This window comes from Branchiostoma floridae, chromosome 13, assembly GCF_000003815.2.
Source record: "Branchiostoma floridae strain S238N-H82 chromosome 13, Bfl_VNyyK, whole genome shotgun sequence".
Taxonomy (NCBI): Eukaryota; Metazoa; Chordata; class Leptocardii; order Amphioxiformes; family Branchiostomatidae; genus Branchiostoma; species Branchiostoma floridae.
In genome coordinates, this window is record NC_049991.1 from 16,441,825 (window position 1) to 16,467,390 (window position 25,566).

The following is a 25,566-nucleotide window of genomic DNA, read 5'->3' on the forward strand; positions in this document are numbered from 1 at the left end:
TTTACTGAACCAGTCATAATTGCCCTGAAGAAGAGGACAGACGATCACCGAAACGTCGTTGAGAATAAAACATCGGTTGTGCAAAAAGAGTATCTTTATTCAGTGACGTACCAACCTGATGAAAGTCTTCTAAACGACGACATCTCTCCTTCAGGCCAGAGCTCGGAGTCCGGCTGCCTGGTAGAGAACCGAGTGTACCGTGACCAGGAGAGGTTCCGCCACCCGAGCCAGGCCTGCATGAACTGTGTGTGCCAGGGCAGGGAAGTGTCCTGCCAGCCCAAGCAGTGTCCTCCCGCAACCTGCCCCAACCCCAGGAAGGATGAGTGTTGCCAGACCTGTAACGGTAAGACGAAGCAAATCTCTTGCTATTCTTACATCTTACATACTTTGCAAATTATTACTGTTTCATGCATGTTGCCCTTTCATCTTTTCCCGGGCCTGCCTATATCAAATGTCTATTTTGCAAAAAATTCCAGACATTTTTTAGACATAATATCCTTGAATGACATGCAACCAATGCTGCCTAGCGGCTATCATAATGATGGTCATTTGTTAAGGCAGTTTCAAAAGGAATTTTACGGTTAACATTCGCATGTTATTTACCGTAGGTTGCAGCTTTGGCGGCCAGGACTACAACAACGGCGACCAGTTCCAGCATTCATCTAACCCATGCAGGACATGCCATTGTATGGTAAGAGTCGCTTAGAATGTTCATGCATTTAAAGCAACATTTTTGTTGATTTTTTTGTATACTAGTTGGGTTTTTTTCTGGTTAACTCTTGTAACTTTGACAACAATGTGCTTCGTCTTTTTCAGAACGGCCATGTGCGCTGCATGGCCACGACCTGCCCCGAACTGAAGTGTCCGAATGCCGTGACCCAACCGGGACAGTGTTGTCCGCAGTGCCCAGGTAACCAACATGGAAACAAGTAGCTATCTCATTTTTGTAACGTACTGTAGGATTTTATGGAGCCAGCTTTCCATTAGTGTCAGAATGAAGTACTACTGCTTGCTTGTTGCTTTGTCTTAAAAAAGAAAAGGCTTTCTTCAAATCATCCCTCTCCAATAGCCTCTTCTTTAGGTTCTTTCTCAACTTTGCCCGTATCCATCACCAGTTATTGGTTTGTAAAAAGTCTTAAGTTGAGGTTTTTAAGGTAAATAACCTTTAATTCCTTGAACTTTGAGAGACTGGAACTCCCTGAGTCTGACTTGGTGGTAGAAGTTAGACAAGTATAGCCATTCAAAGCCAACGTCCTACATACAGGATTTGTAGATAAGTATCTATTGCAATTGCATTGAGACCAATGCTTCCACAAAGAATGTCCAGTTTAAGTGAGTTCCTGTATTTTGCAGGTGCGCCAGCAGGTGGGGACTCGGGTTGCATTTACGAGGGAAGTACCTACTCTGCCGGGCAGCAGTTCAATGACCCCAGGGACACCTGCAGGCTGTGCAACTGCCAAAATGGCGCCGTGAACTGCCGTAGGAGACCGTGTCCTGCTGCCAACTGCCCCTACCCCGTCATCAGAGACTGCTGCCGAGCTTGTGACGGTACGTCATGGGCAGGGTGTTTCCATTTCTTCTTAAAGATTAAGTTTTGACATGGTGTTAAAGAAGCGAGCTGTTAAATATGTTCGTGAAGGTTTCAACTTAGGAAATATGAATAGTGAAGTTTGTACTGTATTGTGAAATATATCTTCATCAAATGAAAAGACGACAACTCTCGAGTCTTATTCACTATTTACCGGTCTCGTCAAGAACACTCCTATTTCAAACATATTTTAATCACATTGAACCCAGCAAATGCATTATAAGAATAGCAGCAAGGATGCTGTAGTCTATGATCATGATCCATTTTACTAGAGGTTAAGTCACTGCCTGTCTAATCTTTGTCATTTCTATATTGACAGACTGCAGTGTCGACGGCCAACAGTACAGGAACGGAGAGGAGTTCGCAGATCCTCGAGACGAATGTCTGACGTGTCAATGCACGGTAAGGAGGAAATGCGTTGTTCTCTAAAAATCAACGCTGCTAAAAATCTGCCCCTTATCAGGCTAAGCAGTAACGAAGGAGAAGAACAGTTAGTTTTGTACTTTATGACATGTGAAATAAGAACAGTTAAATGTTTTGCTTGTATTTTTTTCAATATCTGTGAAAATTAAAGATTCTGATGATTTGAAGAGACAATGTTTTTCTCTTTTTACATCGTTATCCCGTCTTGTAGAATGGACACGTGGCGTGCAACCGCAGAGAGTGTCCCGACACAACCTGTGCGAACGCCATTACTCGCGCTGGAGAATGCTGCCCTGTTTGTGAAGGTGGGTGATGGATGTATACTTCTTAGCAGGAATATGCTGATCCATATCTAGACCTAGAAAAATGTCTTTAAAAAATCATAATGTGAATGCGTTACAAGCAGCGCGTATTTTCAAAAAGCTCCTTGATATTTTCAGCCAATGTTGCTTGTCAATTTCTGTTTCAAAAATATATTGAAGACTCAATCTGACAAATAATATCTTCCGAGACGTGAATGATCTGATGTTCTAACGTTTTCTCTCGCTGTAGGTTCTACTGTGCCGGATGCCCTAACACCGCGCCCAACCGCACCTAACGGACTCTCTGGGTACGCCGTCGACGCCACAACCATCGCTGTGCAGTGGAGACCGCCTCCAAACACTCTAGGTCTTCGTGGTTACAGACTGTACTACCAGGTATGGGGATCGTTTTCTACGTACTTCAGTTACTTGATTCAGTTAACCATGTATCAAACATTTACCTCTCGCATCTGATTAGATTAGGACTACATTGATGAACAGGTTACAAATCTATCTGATACGTTAATGACTATTTATTTGGTATCCCAAGGTGACTCATTGTTTATTTCTATGAATTTTCAGGTTTTTGATTCTATACAATGATGGCACTAATGAGATCGAGTTATCCTATCGGTGTACTGTAAGGGACAAATTAAGACTTTATCAATTGTATGCACAATGAAGTAACACCCCGGTGGATAAAAGTCTTAAACGTTGAAAAGCATTGTTAGTAGTTGGGTAAATATGTACATGTATAAATAGAGATCTCTAATCATTAAAAGTTGTCGCTTATGTGCTTCTGTTTCTCATCCACAACCATCACAGAAAATCGGAGATACTGACCCGCAGTCCCTCGACACGGAGTCCAGAGACCTGTCCTTCAACATCCGGGGTGTTGAGCCGTTCACGGACTACCAGATCTGGGTGACGTCATACGGCATCGGCGGCGAGAGCGAGCGGAGCAACAAGATCGTCGTCAGGACGTCTGAACGGAGTAAGTTGCAGATCTAGATTGACAGACGATAATGCTTCTACATAGCTTTCTTATAATTATTAGGTGTACAACCTTACTTTTCTCTGTCCGGTGGTTTTGGCACCTTCTCTGCTACCGCCACCAACCAAAGTACTTTGCCGAAACTGTCCTCAAGTTAGTTTACCTAGAAACTATTGTGAATAGATTTACCAACACTTTAAAGACGTTAACGGCATGTAGGAAGTTGGGTGATATTTTCTTTTACAATGATATTTTATGATGTAACTTGACAGTCATGCTATTGGCATTGGTATTTATATTGCCGTTATTTGGATATTTGAGACTGTTTGTTTTGAAACTAATGATTCGCTAAAAATAAGATACAACAGTTAAACTATTTTATTCCATCCAAAGCTGCACTAGCACCGCAAGATGTCACCGCAACTGCCATGGACTCTCAGAGCATCCTGGTGGAGTGGCGCCACCCAGTGCCTTCTTCCCCAACTGCACGTATCACAGGGTACCGTATCCACTACAAGCAGGCGAGCGAGGGCGACGATCAGTACCAGGACGTAGGACTTGTGAGTTTAACATTTACTTAGTTTTTCTTTTTCGACATATTCTGTTACAGTTTGCCCAGATCAAGCTTTTTTCCTTTGTTAAATTCGCTGCTACATTATGACGCGGAGAATATGACAAAAAGCGTAAGTTGCCTCTTTTGGTGCTTCATACTCTTTTGTTCAAGTTCGCCTTTCATCTTTTGAGAGGGCACTTTTTCCGGCAATTTCTAACATTTTTTTTCAATTAATTCTCTTCATCAGTCAACTACAGACACGACGTTCACAATTCGGGGGCTGAATCCCTACACGGAGTATGACGTCATTGTTGCCACCACCAGTGAAGGCGGGGACGAAGCCAGGAGCATGCCGGTCAGAGTGCGCACGGCTGAAGGAAGTACGTCAACAATTACGTTTCTTTTCTTTTCAATTAATGATTTCAAAAGTTCCATAAGTATAGCACAATCCATGCTAAGTTACACACTCATAACAGAGATTCAGCTAGTTATGACTGACACAAACAGCTCTTTTGTAGCTACCCCCCCCCCCAAAAAAAAAGACTTTGAGAATTTAAGATTAAAAGTATCTACTGAGCAGCCTTTGTAGCGCTTACCATTTATACAGTGTCTACAAAGCTGGTGGCATCGACGTATTTCTTATAAGACCACGTGTGGTCAGGTTCCTCTAAAACACAGTGCTACAATGTGTACATGCACGTATATTGGAAGTAAAACAGCAACTAATCATTCTAGTGACCACAGGGCAAACTTATATTGCCAAATGCTGTATAGTGCTTGAAGTAACAGAATGTGTCTGGCATCACAAAGCGCCTGGCCCAGTGGGTGAACTGACGGGAGAGGCTGATGGAGACACCTCCATCAAGGTTTCCTGGCAACCCCCGACTGTGGTCAATGGAGTCCTGCAGGGTTACCGTATCTACTATCAGGTGGGTTCTGGTCTTAAAGCTGGGGCATTATCTTCCTTCGTGCTTCCCAACAAGAAGCCAAAACAAAACAAAAATATTTTTGTACTTCCTTCTGCATTTTGGTAGTTTTGAAGAGGAAGTAATCTCCAAGCAGATCCTACGATGGCATAAGATAGTGCTAAACTGGCCAAGGATTGTAGCCAGCCAAGAGTTGTACATTTCCCCGGTAGCCAAACACACTCGTCACTCGTAGGCCGGCTTCACTCCTCTGACAGCTTTTGATACTATCTTATGCTACCGTAAGATCTGCTTGGAGATTAGAGGAAGATGCTGCCCACTTTCGTCGTTTAACAAGTGAAATTTTTGGGAATTTACGGACGTCTACACTTTGCAATAAACGACTCCACACATGTTGCATTTTCACAATACTAAAGAAAATTTATGCTCGCCTTTTCAGCGCATCGGCGACAGAGACTTTGAGGAAGTAGAGGTGAGCGACCCCAGAGAGACGACATACCTGCTGACTGACCTCAGGAGCAACGCGCGGTACCGGATCTGGATGATCGCCTTCAACGGCGCGGTGGACGGGCTGAAGAGCCAGGAGATCATCGTCAACACTGGAGGCGAATGTACGCTTTACCTTCATTATTAGTAGTAGCTAACATTCAAATATTTCTACCCACTGTACATAGTCTCCAAGCAGATACTACACTGCCATAAAATAGTATCAAAGCTGGCCAAGGAGTTTACACTGACCATCAGTAATGACATATATTTGTAGTATTTCTTCTGTCCAGTGTAAGTCTTAATCCTAACGTAGCATTCGTCCCACGGTTGGTTTAGGATCGCAAATTGAGGGAATTCTTAGGACAGTTGTCGACGTATCACCAAAAGGATCTGATGTTTTGTTCGTTTCTGTCACAGCCTATACCTGAAAATCACAAGACAAAAATCGTTCGTCGAATATGATTCAGCCTGTCTTTTGGAAGAATTACAAATGGTTGCAACTATTGTGGTTAGAAATGTTAGCAAACACTGGTCCTGTGTATTACCGAGCCAACCCCATTAAAACGTAACAACTTTGAATCTTTTCTCAGACCCACAAGTTCCCGGAGTCCCACTGGGTGTTCGGGTATTCCCGGAGGACCCCACGACCATCCGTGTACAATGGCAGGCTCCCTCGGATGGAGGCACACTGTCGGGGTACAGAATACACTACCAGGTAGGAAGTGCAGTGAAACTTTTTCTGCGTTTTGATCGATATCTCCAAGATCTCCAAAACTTAAGTTTAATGATTCGTTTTGAAGTGTGCGAATAGGAAGATCTGTAAACGACACACGATCGACACTGGCAATTGGTAATAGCGCGTTTTGTTAGTTGTGACATTATTCTGTTAGTAGTGTCAAGAATACAAGAGCAGGATTATGTCTTCATTGGTGGAAAAAGAAAAGAGTTATCTTAGTTTTTTGGTCAATTTTCGACAGATAGTTTTAACTGACTTGTTGGTCCTCTATCCGTCCAAGGTGGTTTAAGTGGTAATATTCAAACCCGACTTGTACCTATTTGTAAAAATGTTCGTTCTTTGTCAGGTTGATGGGGATACGCTGATATCTACCGTGGAAGCCGGACCCAATGCCCGGTCCCAGACCATCACCGGACTGCAGCCGGGAACTACCTATAACGTGTGGGTGGTGGCGTACTCATCGGCTGGGGTCGGCAGGAGGAGCCAGAGAATATCCATCACTACACAGGAGATAGGTCTGAACACATTCTCACATCCATTGTGGTTATTGTAGCTCTTTCTTTGGAGAAAGTTCATATCCTATTCTGTATCGCATCAAGATGCGTTATTATACTATATAAAACGCATCATCGGCCTTCCCTTGTCTTGGACGATTGAGATAATTTAACTAGTCATGGACGGTCCCACCATCTTCTTTGATGACTGAACAAGTTAGTACTAGAGTGGCACATTCTACCACATTTTGAGCAGGTGAATGTGTAGGTGCTGCCAGTAGGTACATTGAAGCTTCTGCCGCTGCTGGCCAAAACGCAGTCATTATCAATAACGTTTGATGTTGTATTTCTATCGTAGGCTCCTTGTTACACAGTTTTGAATGTTTTTACGAAATGTAGCTTTCATGATATGAAATCTGTAACTTTGGAGTCCATTTCTAATGTTTTGCCAACGCAAGTCGAAAACTTCCGGACAGCATATTGCTGTGTGATGTTGTGCTGATGTAGTTTCACTCTTCTCACTCAGCTACCGACGAGGCCCCGGGTCCGCCCCGTAACGTGCGCATGGGCATCGTGAACCCGACGTCCGTGCAGCTGGACTGGGTGGCACCCATCCCCGGCGGGTACGACATCTCCGAGCCGGTCAAGGGCTACAGGATCCTGTACCAGCGCGTCGGCGTGCGCGTCATCGGAGAAATTGAGGTTGGCATAGTCGCCGTTTCCTATAGTCTATTCTGATCACAATGCTGTCTACAGAAAGTGATGTGCGTCATATCAAGGAGTGTGTGTTAGATCTTTGATTGTAGTAAGGTCTAAGATTATAGTCAGTTTAGGCTAACGTCACATTTCCAAACATTTCCAAACGGGACCCGACCGGGCTGTTTGCGGAAACGAATATACGACAATAATACGCCCACGACTATTCTCTTTACGTCTTGAGTAGTGTGATGCGTTTTATATCATACGAGTCGTTCCCGAAAGCTGCTGTAAGAAAGGGGGGCAGATGTTGCGGCCCCGGGTTCTTATTTGGAATTGCTGCCAAGAGTCTAAGACTGAAGGGAAGAACAACACGCAGAGACACAGGCCATTTTCCGCACACACACACGGACTGCTTGCTGGAGAGCTACATCCTCGTGTCTGCACTCCACGCACGACTCAACCAACTCATCCCTCTCTCTCCCCACCAGCAAGCTTGTCCTGTTTATTCATCCAAATTCACATATTCATACATATTATAGAGGTGACAATGTTTTTGAAGTCCCTTTGTTGTTCAAGATATCAAAGGCTGAGCGACTGCCATCTATCTGTTAGTTCTGTCTATGGCTTTGGTGTGAAACAATTACACCTGGCACTAGAGGAGACGAACGTTCGTTTGCATACGACACTAATCAAAATGCAAATCTCCACACTTCACACTCTTGCTACAGCTCTGTGGCACTAATCAAAACAACAACCTAACTTTAGCCATACCAAATAATACACAAAAAGTATAAAACACAGTGAAGTTCATTTTGCCCTACTTACACCCGCCCATGAATTTTTAAATCGAGCCGTCCTCGGCGAGACAAACACGTGCATACGGATTTTTTAAAACATTTTCATATCTAAACTAAAAAACAATGATGAAACACAATGCAATTCCTATGACATAGAGATGTGTACAGAGTTCATGATACAGAGGTACCATTTCCTGTCGGATCACAGAAGCATAAGTGAACCTCCCCCAACCTACCCCAGATGTTCTCCCCTCTCCCCTAACCATTCGTGGTTGTACCTCATTGCGGTCGGGGTGTGTTTGTTGTGCTCTTCAGTTTGCCTTGTTTTTGAAGGGTTTTTTTCCTTGGTCTGCCACCTTTTTATTTGGACGGATTACCTACAAGGATCCTACAATCACCTGACTCTGTGCTGAACACTTCTGGATAAACTCCGTTGCTGCTTGAGCCCTGGTTACCAAGCTGCCCCGTTCCTACTGGACTGACCCAGTCAACTCTTCGTCTCCTGGACATCCCAATTCGCCCGTGAGTTCTGCATTCAACTGCCTTCCGCACTGTGACATGTGACCTTGATGTCTTCATCGGTGACCATCTTGTCCTACCGTACCACCGACGGATGAACTTCCACCCGAGTGGCCGATCTGAACACCACACACCCACCCTTTTTCAAACTTCCTCAGGAACAACGACAACTTTTCTTCATTTTGTACTGTGATGCTCAATTGAATCGTTGAATAACAATCACCGTTTCCCAAACAGGTTTTTTCCACACATCTAGATCTAATTCTTGTGTCTTTTCTCCTCTTTTGTTGGAAGGTTAAATTAGGCACACATGGCACCATGCTGAGGGTTTTCCGCCTGGTACATTCCTGCCTTGACACCCATGTGCAAGGGAATTATTGATACCAGTCTCTCTCTCCACTTCTGTAAAATTGTTTATAGGGTAGTTCAGCCTGCCTCCAGAAGGTTCTAGATAAAAGTAACAGATGATTCCCTCTAAGATTGAACAGTGCTCAAGTTTGTGTTTTTCTTTTCTCCTAGTCCTACATCTAGGAATTCTAATTATCACAAGGTGATGCTGTGTTCCCAGCCATACGGAGTATACCCCCCTCAGAGGACTGACCCAGGGTTGTTTATTTGTTTTTGACAGGCACAAATTCTTGCAGTGTTTTCTCCTATCCTGTTATCAGTTAGGCCTGGTGTAGATTCAGGCTGACATCCAGGCTGTGTCCTCTCACTACAGGTTCGAGTACCACATCGAGTTAACGGCTGTCACACACCTATACTATTGTATTAAGCTTTTCGTTAATTACCCATGCTTCTTCCATGCTACCTGTGCCTTCATGCAAGCACCACTTGGCTCCAGCTCCATTGAGAAGCGCATGTTTTCCTCAACCACTTGAATCGTCATCTGTTCAGACTTTACAGACTTAACTCCTACAGGCGCAGCCTTCCGAATTAACACCTGCTGATGCATGACTAGTTCTTAGTCCTGATTACAGATCATCACAGACAGCGAAGAAGTTAAACGTCATTATATGCATATGTGTACGTATATATGTATGTATATATGTATGTATGTATCTATGTACAGACAGTACAGTACATGCTATCTGCATCGAGTAGTCCCACAGGCGACCCCCGACATCAACCCTGGCAGGATCGAGTGTTGACCCCAGGTGTATCAAGCTTGACCGGGACGCGCCATTATAGACTTGGGAATTCTGTCCGGTCTCTGACTCTGACCCCATTCACACTCAGAAAAACGATTCGAATAAAACACGGATCAGATCGAGAACCTTGTTGCTGTACTGCCAGGACTTTCCACAGCCACACTTATGTGACACCTTACCGACACTGGAAGCATGGTCTTGCACCTATTGGGTCGACACCGCGTCTATCAGACTCATCCCTCAGAGACTCAGAGTCTGACAGCCGACACGAAGACACCTTGGCTGCCTTATACTGGACACTTGAACTTACAGTACCTCATGTACCGTATCTCAAGGAACTTGCTTCCTAGTTTGTAACTACCCGTTGGATTACTTAATTCTTGTTAGATTACTTCCTACACTATTGCTTGTACAGCCACTCCCACCCCACCCCCACCCCTTTTCCTTACCCTACCCCTTTCCCTTACCCTACCCCATCCATCTCCCTTGCCTCTAACCTGTCCACTGACATGACCTTAACAACCTCCTGTTGACTGAGACGGTTATCCCTTGCCATCTACTTGTACTTGTCCCTGTTGACCGTGTTGAGTTGTCTCGTACGGCCAAGTGTGCCAGAAAGGAAGATGCCTTGTTAGTGACGCCAGCTACCATGAGGGTAGGCTGTGACGGTCACCTGTACTGCGAAGGAAGTGTGTGTTGACCGGAGGCCTCGGTAGTACTCCCTCCAGCCACGACCCTTCGGCTGCGATGGTCACCTGTACTCCGTAGGTTTGGGTGTTGACTGGACGATACCTCGGTAGTGCTCCCTCCAGCTATGACCCTTCGGCTGCGATGGTCACCTGTACTCCGTAGGAAGTGTGTGTTGACTTGACGATGCCGAACATGACAGCCAGCCAGCCGACGAACCTTTCCGGTGGTGTTGGTTGTGTGCTCGGTACCACCTGTACGTTACTTAATCCGTCTGTTCTATCCTTTTTTGTTCGTGATGGTGACGCCGCTACCCTACCCCACATATTGTGTCTGTGTTATCTGTGAGTAGACAGGAAATGGAGTTCTCTTCGGAACTTGTGGAGAAGAGAAGTACCATTTCCTGTCGGATCACAGAAGCATAAGTGAACCTCCCCCAACCTACCCCAGATGTTCTCCCCTCTCCCCTAACCATTCGTGGTTGTACCTCATTGCGGTCGGGGTGTGTTCCCCGCCCACCCACCCCAGAACACACCCTCCCCCGACGTACAGGCTGATTGATAACCTAGTTAGACTTACGAACAGGTACTTGAAGTTGATGCTCAACCTTGAACGGAGTAACATTGTTATGACTATTCAGCACTTAGAATGAGACACCCCGCGTGGTTCATGCCTTGTGGAACAACAACTTCTTTGATTCCTTCCTTAGTTGACCTCTTCTTCGCTACCTTGTATTGTATTGCTTGTATTGTATTACCGTACTTGCCGTTCACCTTGGATTTAGTTTTTTACTTGACCTTGTTACTCAGACCGTAATTGTGCTACTCGTTCATTACTAATTAAGGTCATTATTACGCCACTCTTCTGACATGGTGGCCCCCATGTGACGTAAACTTACTGTGACTTACTGTGACTTTGAGTTAAGTTGCAAGTCAGGATGCGTTAAACATCCGCTGGACAGAGCATTGGTTTAACCGACCAGCCCGACATTGGCTTCACATTGGCTTCTTATACATTGGCAACCAGGGTAAAACGTGTCGCCCGCTCGCAGCATGACTTGCTTAGTTCATGGCTATTACACTTGTTATGACCAAGGACGTTATATCAACTGACTGACGAGGAGCCATTAAACACCCGGCCGCCGTGATGGTGACGCCGCTACCCTACCCCACATATTGTGTCTGTGTTATCTGTGAGTAGACAGGAAATGGAGTTCTCTTCGGAACTTGTGGAGAAGAGAATTCAAATTCTTTCGTCATCAGCCGTCCGTCAGGCATTTGTGAAGTTCTGTCTTCTCCTCTTCTCTTCTCTTCTCTTATTTCTCTTCTCTCCTCACAGTTCCCCCCAAGTTTCCTCCGTCAGGTTGTCCCCGGGTTGATGGTCCCCCGCGGCCTCTCTCCTCCTGTGTTGTTGCACGGCGCACCGACGTACGTCCACAGTCGATCCTAAGGTGCTGCCACACTCACCGGCCCCCAGTGGGAGGTCCCCCGGCGAAGATGCTGGCGCTGCAGGATTCTCCGTTAGGGAGATGATGGGACGTGACGTCTTAGCGGGATCGGATGGCCTGGCGGCAGTTGGCCTCTCCAGCGCCAAACTCGATGTCCTTCGTGAACCTGTGCAAGGATGGAGAGAGGGAACACACACGCACCAACCCCCTGACCGCCCTTAGCCTATCGAGGTCCTCGACATCCAGAGGACTAGGACGTCTACTCGATCCTAAGTTTCCCTAACCCTGCTCCGCTAACCCCCCTGCACTGACCCAGGACGCCTGACGGTCAGCCAGTGGTCTGCCCTAGCAAGTTTAGACATCACAGCAACTTCCACAGCAAGCCTCGGATTTCTCACGACAATACACATTCGAACTATTTTCACAAAGTCTGATTTCAGCTACTCTATACGATAGTTTCTGTCCACTAAATTAACTGCCACCCTTCGGTTACATATATAAAAACACTAAACACAAAGTACCAGTAAAACGTTGTAGCCTCTCTCACTCTTCAGAACAAAACGTCACAACTCAACAAAGTTCAATTAGGAAGCCAATACAACTATAACTCAATACACTGAATAAACAATAGGTTTTAGCAAAACTTCTATCCCCACAGGTGATGCGATCCCTGAAAAACAAAAGTTCAACCCCCGACGTCTGGGTTTCCACGGAAATCACACCACCCGTTACCTATAAACTGAAATACTCCTTGCCTCGACCTAACAATCTCAACTAACCAAAAACCTTACAAAGCCGAGTCCTACCCTCACCACACATCTATAGCTGAAAGCTAGGCACTAAAACAACAAAGCTAAGCAGCGGTCAGACATGGTGTGCATGGCATTCCCAAATCCATCACAAGTACAGGTCCACTCACACTTTCCGCTCGGGCCCTCTCGTCCCGCCGCCCGTCTAGTTGCCTCGTGCCACACAGTCTGCCTTCCCACGGTCTTGGCTCTCCTGATCCTGCCTGGCCTGCTCCGAACTCCTGTCTGTGGGTTCCCCTGCTCTCCGGGACCTCCAACATTCTCCTCGCCCTGTCCCCTCATGGTCTCCCGACTGCCAGCGTCCGCCTGACCCTCCTGTGCGGGACCTCTGACATGGCTCCTGGTCCTGGTGATGAACTCCTTCGTCCGGCTCCCGAGATGTTTGTGGTGCAACAATCCCATCCTCGTCGCCAAATGTAAGAAAGGGGGGCAGATGTTGCGGCCCCGGGTTCTTATTTGGAATTGCTGCCGAGAGTCTAAGACTGAAGGGAAGAACAACACGCAGAGACACAGGCCATTTTCCGCACACACACGGACTGCTTGCTGGAGAGCTACATCCTCGTGTCTGCACTCCACGCACGACTGACACAACTCATCCCTCTCTCTCCCCACCAGCAAGCTTGTCCTGTTTATTCATCCAAATTCACATATTCATACATATTATAGAGGTGACAATGTTTTTGAAGTCCCTTTGTTGTTCAAGATATCAAAGGCTGAGCGACTGCCATCTATCTGTTAGTTCTGTCTATGGCTTTGGTGTGAAACAATTACACCTGGCACTAGAGGAGACGAACGTTCGTTTGCATACGACACTAATCAAAATGCAAATCTCCACACTTCACACTCTTGCTACAGCTCTGTGGCACTAATCAAAACAACAACCTAACTTTAGCCATACCAAATAATACACAAAAAGTATAAAACACAGTGAAGTTCATTTTGCCCTACTTACACTGCCCGGGCCCCAGTTTGGAAAAGTGACGCAGACCTTAATCGGCACTTCTGTTAGTCGTTTTGCCTTCGATCTTCAACAAACGCCTTGTCGTGATATTTAATGTATCTGCTTTAACAGTATCAATGGATCAACAAGGTTGACAAACCTCAATGGCATGTAGTGTTGATGATCATCTACTACTGGTGATCCAGGATTTGTGTTGTGAGTGGCATATTTAAGTTTGCAAAGATAAGAGACGGATCGCGGAATGATATATGCCTCTTGTGTTCTCCAGGTCGACTCGTCGGTCCTCTCGTACACCCTGACGGGCCTGAACCCAAACGCGGAGTACACCATCTGGATACAGGCCTTCACGGAAACCACGGACGGGCGCAGGAGTGAGGCTCTCCAGCTGCCGCGGAGAGAGTCTGTAGAAGAAGGTAATACTTGGACGTTTTTAGTTCGTTCGTTACTTAAAGCTCTGTATAGTAAAGCATCTGTGAGGTGTCGGTAACATGGATGTCGGATGCCGCAGTACGACCGTCGCCATCAGCAGAGCAGAGCACGAATTAATAAGATCATAAAACTGAAAACAAGATACTTGCTAGCTAATCACACTCATTAAGAAATCATAGATGAGATATAGATACAGAGATAACTTGAATACAAATAAAACTTTATAAGACGTAGTCAGAAATATTGTTTCTTTTAATTACATATCGCTAGAGTGGTGACTTTTTGTATTGACTGTTACCGTTAATGTGTGATCAAAAGACACTTAGATGCTTGACGTGTAAAGTCGTACTATAAGTATTTCTTTTTATAATCTATATAAATATAAAAGCATTTTGTCGCTCGTATCTCTTGCTCCAGTTGCTCTGCCATCTGCACCGGTGGGAGTCGGTGCCAACGCGCTGGATTCCCGCAGCATCCGGGTGCAGTGGTCCCAGCCGGAGGGCGACCCGAGCAGCATCCAAGGGTACCGCGTGCTGTACCGCCGGGCGGGCGACGACAGCATGGTGTCCGCGGAGGTAGGAGCCGATCAGACGGCCTACACCATCAGCAGTCTGTCCAGTGACACCGACTATGAGATACAGGTCCTGGCGTACACGGAATCCGGGGATGGCGAACAGAGCAGTCCGATCCTGGTCAGGACACCATCAGCGCCAGGTAGGGATAGGAGGAGTAGCCAGCTACAGTTCAGTCACTCACGGCTAGCAGAATACTTTACACAATACGCCAAAATAGGATTTATTCAAGCAACTGGATATGATTTTGGAAACGATCAGACGTTTCAGATAGAATCCAGTATGTTTCGTCAGTGACAACGATACATCGGATACTACCTGAAATGTCCGATGACCGTTCACCCAAATCATGTCCAGTTGCTTGCCATGAGTAACTGCTTTTGGCGTATCTTATTACCTGGATGTCTAACCTTCATCGACTTGCTTTACACAATGCTCAGTCTATACGGTAAGACAATAATTCATCCGAGTTGGTCAGTGTTTTATTGGTCTTTGCTTTTATTGGTCCAACGCTTCAGGAACTGAGTTTTGTATTTCATCTAAAAAGATTACATAACTTTCGGTACTACACAGTGATCATGCGACTTTTACAACATACATCGTCCAGGTCTTGTTCGGACGGAAACCTGACGCATCTCCGTCATGTAATCAGTCAGCGAAAGCAAATGTCATCCTGTAAGGGGCGGTAGAATCCCGTCGTGTGTAAGCACGTCAACTGATGGTGATAATGATGATTTAACTATTTGTTTTCCTCAGGAACGAGTGAGATACCAGAAGTGGACTGCTACAAGGACACTGGTGACGACTATCGCGGCACAGCAAGCACTACAGAAAAGGTAACGTTTATTTGCGTGTTTCATTGTCCCTATTTCCTGAGTATACATTCTTTTATTCCCATCCATTCAGCTGATCGAATAGTTCAAGGAGTGTTTGCAATTGATGAGGAGCGGTTCCATAGAATAACAACTCCTGCCAAACCGAAAATATCTACTCTTTCTAACTCTGCGTTTTGCCGAAGTGCTTGCTCAATGTGCTTCTCTTTCTTGTCCTTCAGGGAGAGGAGTGTGTGTCATGGGGCGCCTCTGACGTCTTCCAATACGGCGTGAATGAGTTCTCCCAGGGAGAATTCGGTATTGGAGACCACAACTACTGCAGGAATCCTGACGGGGACATCAAACCCTGGTGTTACGTCGATCTGAGGGGCACCTACGAGTACTGCGACCTAAAGCGATGCGTCACCGACTAGCAACGGCGGTTATTCGTTACTTGAATGATAGCCAGGAAAAAAAGCAAATATTGTATTAAGAAACCTTTCAATTTACGAGATAAAAAAAGGTGAAAAACTGAGACGGTAGTGGCGTTGATGTCATTACGTTTATACCATTTTGCCTGTTGTTCCCGTGTTCTTAGACTACGCTTTGTTTTAGTGTAAGTCTATGTATACCATTTGGTTCTAAGATCAACACTTGTTGACAGATTGGTGCTAAACTACTACTTGTTGATCATGTTTGAACTTTGAGTCCGATGTCCAAGCATGACGATCTGCCCCAAACATAATCTCGGTTCAAACATTGTCTATACGTAGTACTTCGGATGATGGTAAAAATGGTGAAGGTGCTCACCGCTTGGATGCGGTCACGGAATACAAAAAAATGCAGCTGTTGTTTGGTAGTCAGTACGAGATGTCCAACCGAGTCCAAACGTAACTTAAGTTCGCCATTTTTAGCCATTGTTTTCTCTCATAGCCTTCTTAACCATCGCATCCTCTAAACATAAAGATAGTCTTAAACTATAAGTACTAGAATATGTACAAATTTTGTATTCGATATCTTTACATAATACTAGTATATACTGGGGTTTCTTACCCCTTTTCATCGGCTGTGTTTGGATACGGGGACCAATACATTTGTCCCTGCCTATTTGGGTGTGCTAGACACCTATAATCGTAGGTAACCATATTCTGTTGTATATTGATTATTATAGATGTAATTCATAATATCTGCTTTTATTAACATGATGTATAAGCTGAAAGCAATTATTGTTTTCCGTAATAATTTGCGGTACGTAACCCTGCATATCTGTGTGCGTTCAGGTTTTGTCTGTTCACTGACAGCGATTGCGCTGCGATCTCGTTGCGACCTATATAGGTGGGTTCACATGTGCGTATATATTCAAGTCCGTATGAGGTCCGTATGGAAGTCTTAGCCTCAACCAGGCTCCATAGGTTGCTGGAAAAACAAATAGCAATTGGACAAGTATATCCAGATAACATTCTAGCAGAGCTAGCTGGTCACAAACCATACCCTTCTGACAGCTAACTACTTTGAAATTATGTGTCTGTATTTGTACAATTTCTACTATTTTTCCAGTCACCTGAAGAGCCTGGTAGAGGCTAGGACTTCCATATGGACCTCATACGGACTTGAATATATACGCACGTGTGAACTTCATAATTGGAATACAATTCAACAAATGAAAAGCACACAAAGCACACAAATCGTGAAAAATCGTTCTTATCTATGAAATTTGTTGCGCGATCTGTCAAATTTTAGGTCACAGCGAGATAGCCGCCATAGCAGAATGTGGAGTAGACAAAGGCGTTTGACAAGGAAGCACAATCATGCTTCTCAGCCGTGCTTTTACTATTGGGTTGCTTACAACTTCTATTATAATACATGTACCAGTTGTTATTTTCTGTACGACACATTCCCATTTATACAGTTCACGGTCATCTTTTAATCTATATATGTTTGTGATTTTGAAAAAAAATATCATTTATACTATTGATATCTAAATATGTGCTTGAATTTCTACCATAGAGTAGCGTAGTGCTACTTTGCTCTGCACTGTTTGTGTGGTTTGGTACAATTCTTTTTATTTTGTGCGCACTCAAAGAGTGATGTAATTGATTTTGAGAAATTGGCGCAAAATGGACGAGTAGAATTTTTTACAGCTAGCTGCAGCATTAGCGTAATTCTTAATCGACGACTACAACCATTCCCGTCTGCCTGAGATTTTGTAAGATACTCGGATGAAAAATTGGAGTGCTGGATTGATAATTTCAATAATAAAATACAAGAAAATGCCAAGATCCGTTCCTGTGTCTTCTTTGGTGATGCGTATTATATCAACCTCTTGTTACTCAGCAAATATGTTTACGAAGCGGTAAATTGCAATTTCACGCCATGAGACGGTCTAATTTCTAGTAACGGGAAAAGATCAGGCAATGAAGAATACTACATGTTTAACGGGAATACTTCAAAACCGTGACTAGTTTTCAATTATTTCTAACATTTTAAAGCAGTAGACGTATAAAAGTCCCATACTTTCGTGCATGGGGCTCTAACTGGACCCTTACTCAATCTCTGATCTGAGTGTTTATCTTGCTATACTGTAATCAGGACAGCTACACACCCTTGTGTACAAATTATCTGTGCAACGTTTGGAAAGTTTGGCTTAACACACCTTTATTGTTCGCTGAGGACGACAATCTGTTTGTTCTGCAAATTTGCTTCTGTTTCTAACCGATGTGCATACAAGCTGAGTTGTATACATGAAGCATTAGATTCTGAACATGCACAACCATGGTCTCATTCATTCATTGACGTAATGTGTGGACTTTCCACTCGTGAACTCCCCATGAACCTTGACGGTAACCGTTTCAGGTGAGAACAAGATGGCGGACCCGCCCGCGGGAGCGACCAGTTCGGACGAGCTGGCCGGTGACGACAACCCTTGGTACCGCTCTCCTTGTAGGCACCGCATGCGTTACGTGTTCTGCGCGTTCTTTCCCGTCGCCTTCGCCTTTGTGTTATGGGGAGGAATGACTTTTGCTGGGTCGCAGCAAACTAACAGTTCAGAGAGCATCATCCTGCTCGCTTTGGGCTTCTTCTTCCTGTTACTGTGGATGGTGGCAGTCGGCCACTTCGACTACGCCCAGCGTCGCTACGGAGTCCCCGTCAAATATTGCACTCTGGTAGACGAGGGATCTGATGAGAACAGTTTTAAATCTACCGTTAGAATTTTAGCGCCATTTGGCATACTGGGACACGCCCAGGAGGACGCCACGCCTGCGGGAGGCAGTTCTACTGACGGCCGAGGCGCCCAAGCTGCTACATCGGGAGGGTCTGACGGAGACCGTGGCGGGCACTGCAGGCCCTGGTGCACAGACACGAGCGGCGCAGAGGGGGCTCACGGCGTGCAGAGTGGGGTCGGCTTCAGTGAAATCATCGTCAGGTAAGGGATGGCAAACATTAGTCTATACCAGACTGACTACGCTGGCTGTTATAGGGAGAAAATTTGCCATGGGCATGGCCATTGGGAGTTTTACTAGCAGAGGAGTTGGTCGGCCGCCGCAGCGGAAACATGAACCTAAACATTGAACTGGACAGTTTCCCGATTTTTTGCCGAATTTTACGAACCCGGCATCTCCGTGGGAAGGCCTGGTGGAGGCTAGGCAAACATACTAGTTATACATTAACCACATTCAGCAGCGAACAAGCAACACAAACATCATGTCGTAAATCTACTGACAGGACTTGAACAGCCTAATTCACACCTTATTAGAACAGATTGATGCAATATTGTAAACGCAAGTAGAGTTCAAATTTGTTCTTTGTTGAAAGGTTGAAGTGTTTGCAAAGAGGGAAAAAGAATCCCACCCAAATGGCATTTATGCGTGCTCACAGCATATGGTCAAATCAATGGCTGTAACGATACCCGACAGCTGTTCTCATATATTTACGTCCTTTTAGGTCGACGTTTACCCATCTATATCCATAATACGGTAATTTCCAAGCACCAATCTCCTATAATAGCAATCGAATAGCTCTAAGCCTTGTTCTTATGTTTATATATTAGCTTTGTGCGTTTTGCAGAGAGGAAAGCGGTGTCGGTGTGCAGCAGGCAGGATTCCACGCCGGCCAGCCTGATCATGATGTCCGAATGAGCATCGATATCGCTCACGGGGCACCTCCGCCGTACGACCAGGCAACGGCGAAGTGGGCCAAGGACAATTCTGCTTACGCCTCTGTCTGTTAGCTGGGTGGTTAAACAACTACAGGAACGCCTACCTGATTTCGGGTGTAGGGTCGGTACGGTGGCCGTTAGCTGATGGTACAAAGTCGAAGCAAACTTTCTGACCTTTGCATTCTACCACAGCATAACGAAAACACGCAGCAGTCAGATGACAGTCACAAGAATGAGTCAGCATTGGTAGGCAAAGAAGTGGTAGCACCATGCATCAAAATCATAACTGTATACTTTAATTTAGCAAACCGTTGATATGTCGATAGTACTCGATAGTCTAATGAATGATGTATAACGCTAGTTCACCTTTATACGCAGGGTAACCTATACCCGTTCTTGTTTTTAAAATATCATATTTAGGGATATCGATTGGAATATTTTGTATTGCAGTTTGAAAGTATTGCACTTTTTGAAACCACCGTCCGTCGACTTGACATCCTTAAAAACCCTGTTTCTAAAAAGAACGGATATAGGCTACCCCGCGGATAAAGGTGGGCTAGCGTTGGTTAGACCGAATAACATGGATTTTGCAGTATGTGTACCTACGAAGGGCTGTTGACTTTGATCTGGTCTATTATTGACATAGTTCTATGCTGGGCTTTTTATTAAAGAGCGTTGTAAATATTAGCTTGACTTGTTGTTATATAAATGCTTTACAATTGTGTTTTTCGGTACTTGATTATGTTTCTTGTTCATTGGCTTGAACATAACCTGTAGCACGTTGACCCCTATATGCAATGCTTTCAATCGATTGCCATCGCACAATGTATGTTGCAGAATGCTGCAGATATGAGTAAAGTTGAAGTGGAAATGTGATACAAATAAAATCATGTTTGTAGCGATTCTTTCTTCGGAGCCGTCAATAAAAAGCACATTTGATCACTTGATGAAAGGTAAGAGACATTCCAATTGTTACAATTACTAGCACTAGTACTATACCTTTATTATGAACATGTCAAGGGCAATAGAAATATGATATTGTTACTTGTATACTTTGCATTTTGAATATTACGTCAATTGTTAACGCGTTATACTGGCGACCGGGAATAGTAAAAAAACGAAAACCTTCATAAGTATTGATATTGCAACAACAGTAGTGTTTGTGATATGTTCATGATTATGATGATGATGATAATGATGATGATGATAAGGTATGTTCAACTAAGTGTTCGTACTATAGCTATCCACACGACGGCCAGGGTATGTCAAATAGCCTAGCTCCAGGTCCCGTAGGCTCGCACTCTTTACTACATCCTCCGTGTGGTTTGGTCATGTCGGCGATCGGTGGGCCGACTTTGAAGGAGTCATAGTCTGATGGAAATAATACAAACAACAAAATGAAGGGGTGTAAAGTAACCATTAACTCTGGACAAGAGGGATTTGGCAGCCAATTTTCTATCCATGATCTCTACAAGATTTCCTCCTTTAGATCATGCACTTAGAAGGGGCTGCACGAACAACCTCCATGGAGGAGCTCTGCACATGGGGGTTGCTCGTACAGCCCCTATTGCGATCACTTCTCATTTGGTTGACGTTGCTCTCAGGTATTCTAGGGAGATACATGTACCAGGAATAGCAAAGCTTTGACTTTGTAACTATATTTTACAATGCAGCATCATAAAAGAAGATTATTAGTAAAGTCACCGATCGCGAGAGAGCTAACAGTATAAGCTTAAGCTTATGTAAGTTTCATTGCATTACGTTCACTTCATCATCTTTTTGACGAATTATAATCCATTACAAGAACGTTAACCCACCTAGAATTGCTGGACCAATAGAGGCTAGTCCGAAGAACTGTACCGGAGTGTGATCGTCCACCGTGTCCCAGTACCCGTAACACGGCTTGCTTGGGTCCGATGTGCCGGGAAACCACCACACGTCAACCTTTTGTCCCTGCAAGGTAGCCATAAAAGTTGATAAGTGAGTGTCAGAGAACAGTATTTTTCACACCTGCAAATGGACGTCATTTATAGGTGCACACTGTACACGCCTGATTTACATGCTTACGTAAAGCACTGCAACAATGTCATGTTTCAAGAAGACCAAAATCACACATTCAACATAATCTACATGTATACATCTAAATTTTCATTAACTGCAAAATAAGATAATCCACTGGTATTAATTAATGCTTAGGTCACATTTCCAAACCGGGGCCCGGTCGGGCAGCTTTCAGGGACGAAATTAATCATATAAAAGACCACAAAATGCACAAAACGTGAAAAGAAGAGTCATGGGCATGATGTGGATATATCATCATCATCACTAGTCATCCTCTGAGGTGCAGCAAGTATATATTATTATAAGTTTTTATTTTTCGTTTCGGAAAACATCCAGGCTGGGTCTCGGTTTGGAAATGTGACCTAGGCCTAAGACGGGATTGAATCATATCATACAGACCCTGAGCATGTCCGTTCCGTTGTACTGACAGTTCTTGACCCAGTCCGGAGTGATGGTCCCTAACCCTCCTGCGAACAGACAACAGTCGTGGTCCTGCCAGCTGCTCGCCGTGTGGTTCACGAAGTACATGTTCCCGTCAGCCATCAGGAAGGAGCACGTGTAGTTCTGGTAACGGGCGGGCCCCTCGAACAGCGGCAAGCACCAGTCAATGAAATCACTGCGTAACGTCTGCAAAATTTAGAAAGGGCTCAGGTTGAAAACCTCCGTGGTTGAAGCAAACATCGCCAATAGGCAATACAAGTATAGATGGGTCCTGTGAGACCTTTTAAATGTGGTATGGCAATAAATCTGACAAGCGCACAGAAAGGACCAGCGACTTATGTACAAAGGAGCACACACGAAAAGACAATCTATGGCACAGGAAAGCATTTACAAGTAACGTACATTATCTATTGCACATGTTAATTTGGAATTATCACGCTTAATTTCTCTGCCATGAACAGTTGAGGCCCCTCCTTGCTTTAACAAACATGTTCTAACCTTTAACAGAAACAAAAGAACGTTTCAAAATGCTTGTAGGACGACTTGTTAAATCTTATCAATCTTTAAATGTCCCCTCCTCCCTTATAAAGTATTTAGGTTATTGCCCTTCATGCCTGGAATGAGGTACCGTTCTTATGTGTAATTTACACTCACTATAGGCACGTGTAATGAGAGTAAACTTGGTGACTAACCTTAGTCTTCCAGTTATAATAGACGACGCCAGGTTTGTTGAAGTCGTCTCCGTACTTCTCTATACGGACGGTGAACTTGGACGTGAACTGATCCGGCCACATAGGCGGCTTGGGGCTGGACGCTTCCGACCCTGCGAGAACAAAACAAACTTGTGATACTCTAGACGGCACTTATTAATATACACTGTTTTTTAAACGTTGAGCGTGGTATGGCATCCTCTTCAAGCAGAGGCTCAATGATAATGCTCCGTCTTGTTCTTGTATTTTTTATGCGTTTTTGTCGTGCTGTCTATTTCATCAATTTGTCAGGTTTCTTTTCATGAAAACCTGATGAGTGGAAAGTAAGACCAAAACGTGGAAAAAAGACGTCAAAAACAGCCGGAACCTAACCTCTGCTTGGACAGTGAGGGAGGAAGGTATTTAGACATTTAACTCATTTTTACATCGTGTTTTCGACATACACGCATGCATAGCAGAGCAAGAGCTCGAACCACTGACAAAATTGCTCCCATGCACTTTTCAAGCAACTCACGTATCACGCTATGAGAGTACATGTACTACGAAAAGACTATTCGCCGAATGGGTGATTGACCTGAGATGACCCTTGCCGTAGTCTCGTGACAACCATATGCATGTACGGTGCACTGATATCAATGGATAAACAAAACGGCTGAACATAGATACTGCATACAGATATAGCGTGACAACGACTTTGATCTTTGATATTGGGATTTTATCGTTTGCGTTCAATTCTGTGGATTTAAAAAAAAAATTCTTACAGTGACTTTATCCTCTTTCCATTGTATATTTTACGGTGCTGACGTTTCAACTTCACCAGCATAAATGAGGTAAGACTCAAAATCGGTTGGAACTGCGGGCTGTACATGACTGTGCCGCGCAGTACCGCCAAATCTTTGAACACCAAAGAAGATCAGTAAATGACATAGATCCCCAATAACAATTAAACTGCCCCTTCAAGTTTTACACAATTGTTTGTGACTTACCGGAAATGGACGCAGCTAGCGTCTCTCCTGCAGCCAACACGAACAGGAACAATGCGCACCGGCTACGGCGTTTGTTGAACGTCGACGTCGGCATGGTGGCTGTCATGGAGTGGCGTCAACCTCAGGAAACCTTTATAATATCACGAGAATGATGTAATGTGTCATTATATGACGACATGCGCGTACGGCTAACAACTCATGGTCATGTGACGTACAAAAACACAGACTTTGGCTTTGTGCCAGTATTGTGTCTTTTGTAAAGGCGGTGGGAAACATTCGAAGCGGGGTCTATTACTGGAACTAACATTAAGATTACATACAATGTCTGATTCGCCTATAGCATGACTTACCTTTTCTTTGAAGATCTAACTCGTACTGTTACAGTATATTGCACCACGTTCTCAGGTGAGGTCGATTGACACCTGACTTCCGCGTGATCCTGCAGACAGCCGAGGTCATTGCCCATATTTTGAACACCTTAATGCAACGGATAAATTTCTATTTTTGATGCGCCTAGACAAACCCTGTATATCAAACATTATCTGTTCCTATATCTACACCTGTACAAAGAAGCGAGAAGATGTCGACCATCCTGTTAGCTTAGTACCTTCAGCTAGTTAATTGTATCTTGTTGTTTTTGCATATGTTTGTTATGTCTGTTATCAGTCATGTCTGTTATCAGTGACCTGTACCTAGCCCGTCGAGGCATGAATGTACAATAAAGGTCTTTCATTCATTCATTCATTCATTGTCCTCCAAGTTCACATGCGCGTCAAAGCCGCGATTTTGACATTCAGTCAGTCAGTCAGTCAGTCAGTCAGTCAGTCAGTCAGTCAGTCAGTCAGTCAGTCAGTCAGTCAGTCATAGTCATACGGCGTATTACAGCAGAATTTTAAGATCCTCACATCCCCCGTAGGAAGGCCTGGTGGAGACTAGGCAAACACTAGTTATACATTAACCACATTTAGCGGCGGACAAGGGGATTGATGAAAGAGCTGGGCTGTCTACCTGGCCTGTCTACCTGGTCTGGCTATCACGTCAGGCTACTTAGGTCCCCCCATTCATAGCCCCATCATATGGCACTCAGCCAAAATAGCTGATTGACAGGCATAGTAATTGCTAATCTCCAACCCTGCTAGTGACCTGAGGTTGGCCTGTCCACCACTGGCAGGGCCCTTCGGGAATGTGTCTGGGAGGCCTTCCTTGCGGCGTGTCAGGAACACAAGTACCAGTACTGTGTGTGTGTATGTTTGTGTGTGAGAGAGAGAGAGAGAGAGAGAGAGAGAGAGAGAGAGAGAGAGAGAGAGAGAGAGAGTAAGAATGGGCTTGCCAGCAACAGAAATTTATTCTTTATTACCTCCATGAAATGTCATGGAGGTTATATTTACCTCCATGAAATGTCATGGAGGTTATATTTTACCCTGCGTTTGTGTGTCTGTCTGTCTGTCTGTGTGTTTGTGTGTGTGTGTGTAAACAAGATAACTCATGAATGGCTTGGTTTGATACTTGGTGTGTTGGTGGGGTGTGATGAAAGCTGGCAATGATTAGATTTTGGGCCCCCTAGCGGCTTCCCCTTGGTACAGCAGCGCAACTTCCGGGCTTTGCTATTTCGGTGTTCTGAACATGCTATGGTCACGATTTTGGAGTGTTAGATAGCTCTGTGCTCAGGGAAGAAATGACATAAGTTTGGGCCTCCTAGCGTCTAGTTTTGGGATAGCAGGGGCATTTTTGTCAAAAACTTCTGAAGAGGATAACTCAAGAAGGGAACAAAGGATTTTCATGATTTTTGGTATGTAGGTACCTTAGACAGTATTGTACACGATA

At 44.6% G+C, this 25,566-nt stretch overlaps 3 protein-coding genes across 10 annotated transcripts in view; 2 read left to right on the top strand and 1 right to left on the bottom strand.

Annotated features, from left to right (window-relative positions):
- The window catches only part of LOC118428459, a 51,760-nt gene extending 35,541 nt beyond the window's left edge, over nucleotides 1-16,219 (top strand). For all 7 annotated transcript variants that reach the window (XM_035838531.1, XM_035838529.1, XM_035838534.1 and 4 more), the window contains 19 exons: nucleotides 155-343; nucleotides 609-691; nucleotides 817-910; nucleotides 1,354-1,548; nucleotides 1,908-1,990; nucleotides 2,223-2,316; nucleotides 2,564-2,709; nucleotides 3,139-3,307; nucleotides 3,701-3,867; nucleotides 4,108-4,240; nucleotides 4,671-4,789; nucleotides 5,226-5,397; nucleotides 5,866-5,990; nucleotides 6,358-6,526; nucleotides 7,032-7,207; nucleotides 13,844-13,988; nucleotides 14,422-14,718; nucleotides 15,333-15,412; nucleotides 15,631-16,219. In XM_035838531.1, coding sequence (XP_035694424.1) covers nucleotides 155-343; nucleotides 609-691; nucleotides 817-910; nucleotides 1,354-1,548; nucleotides 1,908-1,990; nucleotides 2,223-2,316; nucleotides 2,564-2,709; nucleotides 3,139-3,307; nucleotides 3,701-3,867; nucleotides 4,108-4,240; nucleotides 4,671-4,789; nucleotides 5,226-5,397; nucleotides 5,866-5,990; nucleotides 6,358-6,526; nucleotides 7,032-7,207; nucleotides 13,844-13,988; nucleotides 14,422-14,718; nucleotides 15,333-15,412; nucleotides 15,631-15,822 — 2,828 coding nt within the window. In that variant the 3' untranslated portion in view covers nucleotides 15,823-16,219. The remainder of the gene's footprint in view (nucleotides 1-154; nucleotides 344-608; nucleotides 692-816; nucleotides 911-1,353; nucleotides 1,549-1,907; nucleotides 1,991-2,222; nucleotides 2,317-2,563; nucleotides 2,710-3,138; nucleotides 3,308-3,700; nucleotides 3,868-4,107; nucleotides 4,241-4,670; nucleotides 4,790-5,225; nucleotides 5,398-5,865; nucleotides 5,991-6,357; nucleotides 6,527-7,031; nucleotides 7,208-13,843; nucleotides 13,989-14,421; nucleotides 14,719-15,332; nucleotides 15,413-15,630) is intronic.
- Nucleotides 16,220-17,930: 1,711 nt separating this feature from the next.
- On the top strand, nucleotides 17,931-20,662 carry LOC118429236. The gene is made up of 2 exons (XM_035839698.1): nucleotides 17,931-18,812; nucleotides 19,454-20,662. The coding sequence occupies exons 1-2, from the start codon at nucleotides 18,253-18,255 to the stop codon at nucleotides 19,614-19,616; spliced, it is 723 nt and encodes a 240-aa protein (XP_035695591.1). The 5' UTR covers nucleotides 17,931-18,252; the 3' UTR covers nucleotides 19,617-20,662.
- Nucleotides 20,514-23,872, bottom strand: LOC118429233. 2 transcript variants are annotated; one of them, XM_035839695.1, is made up of 5 exons: nucleotides 23,743-23,872; nucleotides 22,739-22,869; nucleotides 22,005-22,232; nucleotides 21,362-21,497; nucleotides 20,514-20,915 (listed from the first exon to the last, which is right to left on the bottom strand). In XM_035839695.1, the coding sequence occupies exons 1-5, from the start codon at nucleotides 23,846-23,848 to the stop codon at nucleotides 20,785-20,787; spliced, it is 732 nt and encodes a 243-aa protein (XP_035695588.1). In that variant the 5' UTR covers nucleotides 23,849-23,872; the 3' UTR covers nucleotides 20,514-20,784. The 2 variants fall into 2 exon arrangements, with proteins under 2 accessions (XP_035695588.1, XP_035695589.1); XM_035839696.1 differs by having other exon boundaries at nucleotides 22,739-22,860; nucleotides 23,743-23,859.
- Nucleotides 23,873-25,566: the final 1,694 nt, after the last annotated feature.